This window comes from Natrix helvetica, assembly GCF_964273705.1.
Source record: "Natrix helvetica genome assembly, chromosome: 1".
Classification (NCBI taxonomy): Eukaryota; Metazoa; Chordata; class Lepidosauria; order Squamata; family Natricidae; genus Natrix; species Natrix helvetica.
The window spans coordinates 180,819,909-180,825,949 of NC_138548.1; the positions used below are offsets into that span (position 1 = coordinate 180,819,909).

General features: G+C 34.1%; 1 protein-coding gene across 1 annotated transcript in view; it reads left to right on the forward strand.

The window, feature by feature from the left end:
* AOX1 (aldehyde oxidase 1) overlaps nucleotides 1-4,613 on the forward strand; it is a 74,297-nt gene extending 69,684 nt beyond the window's left edge. Inside the window, exon 34 of the mRNA XM_081956937.1 lies at nucleotides 468-4,613. Within this exon, the coding sequence (XP_081813063.1) occupies nucleotides 468-521 (54 nt within the window). The 3' untranslated portion in view covers nucleotides 522-4,613. The remainder of the gene's footprint in view (nucleotides 1-467) is intronic.
* The last annotated feature ends 1,428 nt before the right edge of the window (nucleotides 4,614-6,041 follow it).

Here is a 6,041-nt window from a genome sequence, read left to right on the forward strand (position 1 = left end):
TAAACTAACCAAAAGCAGATTTCAGATTTCCAAATATTTTGGAAATATTTAAGATTAAACTTGCAAAGCAGCTAAAATAAAGCAAAACAAATGTATTTTATTACAATAGCATTTTATGGTATTTTTATGCCTCAAAAAAAAAAAAATCACAACCTACTAATAGAATGCATTGTTGTAGAAAACTCCCACGTGGTTCAAATTGCAGCAGTACAGAGTGTTCTATCTCCTTGCCCTACTTCTCCTTAATGGCTCTCAAGACTGGAGGAAAATGCTTTGTGTACAGGATTATATTGACTATTACATTGCACGTAATTGTAGCAGCCCACAACAAAGCCCCAGTATGTCGTGTTATATCTTATCGAGCAAGTTAAATATGCAGTCTAGAATGTTGACTATAATAATTATGTTTTATATCATACTAAACAATCACATGATTAATTAATTTTTCATGTTCCTTTCTTGTTTAGATTCCAAGAGACAAGCCTGGGACCTATATACCTTGGGCTATCCAAGTTGATTAATCTTCTACTTATTTGTTTTTCAATGAAGTTGTGATTTCCTTACCACATAATATTGTACATACTTCTTCAGAAATATATCATATGGTTTTCAATGGGACATACATTCCAAATAAATGTTTATAGGACTGCATCCTTCATTGTTTGTCAAGACAATAATATTGGAACCATGTTTAGGATACTGTAGAATCATTTTCCAACCATTTATGGCCAAATTCCACCTGACACATTCCAGCATGAGAGTAAAGCTGTAAGAGAACTCTATCTTCTCTCTCTCTCTCTCTCTTTCTCTCTCTCTTAAAACAAATAAAATTAATTTACCTACAGATGTATAATACCATATTATAATAAATATTACCTTTGTGGTAATAATGATATAAATATTTTAATGCTATTAACTGTTGCTTATGAGATGTATACCTCATCTCATCAATTGAATGTGTTGCTATAGTTGTGAAGGGCTCTAACTGTTCAGGATAAGGTAGTCAATAGATTAAAACAGTACAGCTTCTGTGGGAAAAGGAAACACAGAATTGAATGTGAGAAAATATCATTGTGGACAATTTTATCTTGTGGGCAACTAAGGTAAACTTATCAAGGAGATCACATGCTAGAAATGAAAAGCACTATCAACACAATTATTGATGCAAGCAAGGCACTGGCGATTTCCAGTAGTATATTGATCTGTAAGAAACCTGGTTATTTTAAACATAAATGTGACACTGGTGAAAAAGTACTTGAAAAATAGCTGTATATTCTGTTTTTTCCACGTTTTTTTTTAATTTTTAAACATAAAAGACAACATTAAAAATTTTCATCTATTACATACAGCATGTCGTTTGGTTACAAGTGTTTTTGCATCCGTATTTTCGATTACATATACAATCACAGTTTTTCCATCCAATATAACCAAAAACCTCATTTTCATTGTACAGCACATGTTCAATTACGATTAATATTTCTTTCTTTTCAATAAGCTTAATTCTCTTACATTCTTGAATGTCTGCTTAACAACAATATACCTTTATGCAATCATTGTCTCATTTTAAATATTTTTACAGTATAAAAGAATTTATCAAGTGTTTATGTTTATATATATTTCATTACTTTCAACAGGATATCTTTATGGTATGCACTTAGAGTTATATATTATATTACCAATCTTCTATCAAATGTACATTGGTTCATTTATTATCTTTATCCTTCATTTTATAACAAAAAATTCTAAATTATTCATATATATGTCAGTGTTTCGTTGTATTATTGTTAGTCCAACAAGATTATTATGTTTTTGCTTTTCTCCTTCAATTAAAACATTGTATCATTATTAGTCTATTTAACAACATTATTGTATTCTCACTTTTCTTCTTCAATTAAAACATAAATAAAACATTTTTCATGTCCAGGTTCTTTTTTCCAACCACTGATAAAACAAATCCCGTATCTTATAAAATTGCTTGTCTTCTTGTTCTCTAATTTCAAATGTCAATTTGCTCATTTCAGCGCACTCCATTATCTTTCGAATAACTTCTTCCTGTTTTGGTATCATTTCGTTTTTCCAGTTTTTTGCAAATACGATTCTAGCTGCTGTTAAAACGTTTAGAATCAAATATTTTAAGTCTTTGTTGTAAATTTCTGGTATGATTCCCGGTAAAAAGATCTCTGGTTTGAGGTCTATGTGTTTATGTATCATTTTCTCCAACCACATGTGGATTTTAGTCCAATATCTTTTAGCTTCAATACAAGTCCACCACATGTGGTAGTATGAACCCGGTATCTGATGACATTTCCAACACTTTTCCGATTTATTCTTGGAGATTCTTGCAATTCTCGTTGGGGATAGATGCCACCTGTAAAACATCTTATACAAATTTTCTCTATATGCAGTTGACATTGTCATTTTATAATTTTGAGACCACAGTTTCTGCCATTTTTCTAAATCTATCCCATACCCAAAGTTTTCCCCCCAAGCTATCATAGTTTCTTTAACTTGTTCCTCTTGTAATTTAGTCTCTAATAAATATCCATATAGTTTTTTAATTACTTTTTCATCAGTACCAATTAAAATTTTATCTAACTCAGTCATTTCATTGTAAAGACCTATTGATTTTCTATCTTCATTATATCTAGATTGTATCTGTAAGTATGAATACCAATTCATTTCTATTCCTTCTTATTTCAACTCTTAAATAGATTTGAGTTCACCCTCTGTATTCAATATTTCAACATATCTTACTGTTTATTCCTTTTTATATATTATTGGATATGAAAATGCTTCAATAGTTGATATCCAGGCTGGAGTTTTTAAGTAGTGTAATCTTTTAACCTTTTCCCAGTTTAATAACAAGGCCTCCCTTATATAATGTCTTCTAAAATAACCATGTGCTTTAGTTCCCTTATACCATAAAAAAGCATGCCATCCCAACAATAAATCATGACCCTCTACATTCAATAATCTGGCATTTTTTAGTGTTACCCACTCCTTAATCCACATCAGGTTTGTTGCTTGATAATATAACTCCCAGTCAGGTAGGCCCAGTCCTCCTCTTGTTCTAGCATCTTGTAACAATTTAAGTTTTATTCTTGCTTTTTTCCCTTGCCACATAAATTTCAAGACTATTTTATTTAGTTCTTCAAAAAAGTCCTTGCCTAATCTAATTGGAATTGTCTGGAACAGATATAAAATTCTGGGTAAAATGTTCATTTTAATTGTAGAGATTCTTCCTAACATTGATAGTTGCATATTTTGCCATTTCATCAAATCAGTCGCAATTTGTTGTTTTAATCTAATATAATTATCCTCCTTAAGAGCGCTACATCTAGTTGATAAGTATATCCCCAAATATTTAACCTTACTTGTAATTTGAATCTGCAAAGCTTCTTCCAACTCTTTCTTTCGTCTTAATGGTATGTTCTTTGTCAAATCTTTGTTTTGTCTTTATTTATTTTCAAGCCTGCTACTTTTCCATACTCCTCTATTCTTTCCAACAATTTGGGTGCTGTCTCAAATGGGTCTTCAAGAATAAATACCAAATCATCTGCAAATGCTTGTAGCTTGTATTCTTCTTTTTTAATTTTCATTCCTTTTATTTCTTCTTCTCCTCTAATCTTTCTATTTAAGACTTCTAATGTTAAGACAAAAAGTAACGGTGATAATGGGCAACCCTGTCTCGTACCTTTCTTTATTTCAATAGAATCTGTCAATTCTCCATTTACCATTATCTTTGCAGTTTGTTTGTGATATACCATTTGTATAGTTTGGATAAATTTCTTACCAAAATTCATCTGTTCCAATTGTTAAAACATGAATTGCCAATTCACATTGTCAAAAGCCTTCTGTGCGTCAAGAAACATCAAAGCCATTTGTTTTTCAGGATGGGCCTTGTAGTATTCCAAAGTGTTCAAAATCATTCTCATATTATCTTTAATTTGTCTCTTTGGTAAAAAAAACCATTTTGATCAGAGTGGATAAAGCTATTTAGATACTTCTTGAGTCTGTCTGCTAATATAGATGCGAATAACTTGTAATCTGAATTTAATAAAGATATTGGTCTTGGTTTGCATTAGATCTGTCTCCTCTTTGGGTAGCAATACAATATATGCTTCTGACCATGATTTAGGTATTCTGCTCTCTGATATCACTTCATTCATGACTTCTAAAAGGGGGAGATACAAGATTTCTTCAAATGTTTTGTAGAATTCCACCGGAAATCCATCTGAACCTGGGGCTTTTCCATTATTTTGTTTTTTGAGTGCTTCCGTTAGCTCCATCATTGTTATTTTACTTTCTAGCATTATTCTAGTTTCATCTGGTATCTGGGGAAGATTAGCATCCTGTAAATATTTTTTAACTCCCCCCTCTTCCATTTTCTCTTGTTCTCAGCTTAGCATAGTAGTCTTGTATACTTTTCTTTTTCTCAGCATTTCCATAATGAATTTGTCCTCGGCTCCTCGCAACGGCAATAGACGTCCAGAAGCGGCGGGGGCCAGAAACCCTAGCCCCAAAAGCCAATTCTGGACATCTATTGCAGTCGTGAGGAGCCGAGGAGAGCGTGGAGAAGTTTCCTTAGTGGAGCTCCTGAAAGGGACAGGCAGGCTGCCACCGCTCCACTGAAGACATTTCTGAGAAGAGAAACTTCTCCGGTTGTGCCCAAGCTGGTGGAGCGCAGGCAAGCGCCGTCCCGTCGCCAGGGAGACAGTGAGTGAGGTGAACCGCGTGGTTGCTCGGATCACACAGGCGCAGCCCGGCCGGAGAAGTTTCTCTTCTCAGAAATGTCTTCAGTGGAGCGGTGGCAGCCTGCGTCCCTTTCAGGAGCTCCACTGAGGAAACTTCTCTGGTCGCGCCCGAGCTGGTGGAGCGCAGGCAAGCGCCGTCCCGTCGCCAGGGAGACAGTGAGTGAGGTGACAAAAAGGAGAAAGAAAGGGAGAAAGAGGAGGTGGGGGATAGTGGGATCCTTTGGTGTTCTCTGAAATTGGCCGGCAAGCCACTCCCACCCGGTCACATGGCTGGCAAGCCACTCCCACCCGGTCACATGGCCGGCAAGCCACTCCCACAAAGGAGGCCACACCCACAGAGTAGGTTCCAAAAAATTTTGAAACCCACCACTGCCAATATCATATCAATTCTGGAAAATGATGAATGTCTATTTGAATAAAAAGTATATTGTTCTTTTGTAGTATTTCTTTCTCTCCATATGTCCTTTAAGTTTATTTCATATAGCTGTATATTCTTTATAATGTTATGTATTAAATATGTTCCTCTTCTCTGTCTGCATGAACACATATACTATGTGGGATTTTAGAGAAGTATCACATGTGTGCATTTTTTAATGAATAAAGATTGAATAACTTGTCACTTTTGACAATGTTTTATTAGAAAAATTGCCTTAATCTAATGGTAATTCTCATAATTTAGGGTTTTTTAAGAACCATTTCCCAAATTGCAATACTGGAATTGTTATAAAACCTTTATGTTCAATCTCAGCATCATTCCCACTGCACTAGAGAGATGACATTACTATGAAAAGAACAAAACCATTCCGATATATTGAATAGTGATCTTCACTTCTCACCATAAAAGTTTACTATTAATAGCTAAGCATGAGGTTTTAATTCCAAATCACATGAGAAGTTAACATTATGGAATAATCCCAATTTGAAAATTCAGGGGAGATGTTTAACTAAAATATTTCTACACAAGGGATCAATATTTTGATAAAACATGATTGTTTTAAAGACTTGAGACATTGTAGGTTGACTATGACTTATCTACATTTGCTTGGCAATATATACAATTGAAACATCTGCTAACCAAGCATTATGGTCTGCATGCACCAGTAATTTTGGGTGCAGGAGCAAAAACAACCAGTAAAAAAAATTACTGGTAAGTTCTACAATTTGTCATCTCTTAAAGAGTTTTGGCTCTTTCAAGCTGGGGACATAGCAAAGAGGATAATTTTATACAGATGGAAATGTATCTCCTGGTGTTAAGAAAAGGATGCTTAACTTTGAAAAGTGTGCTCT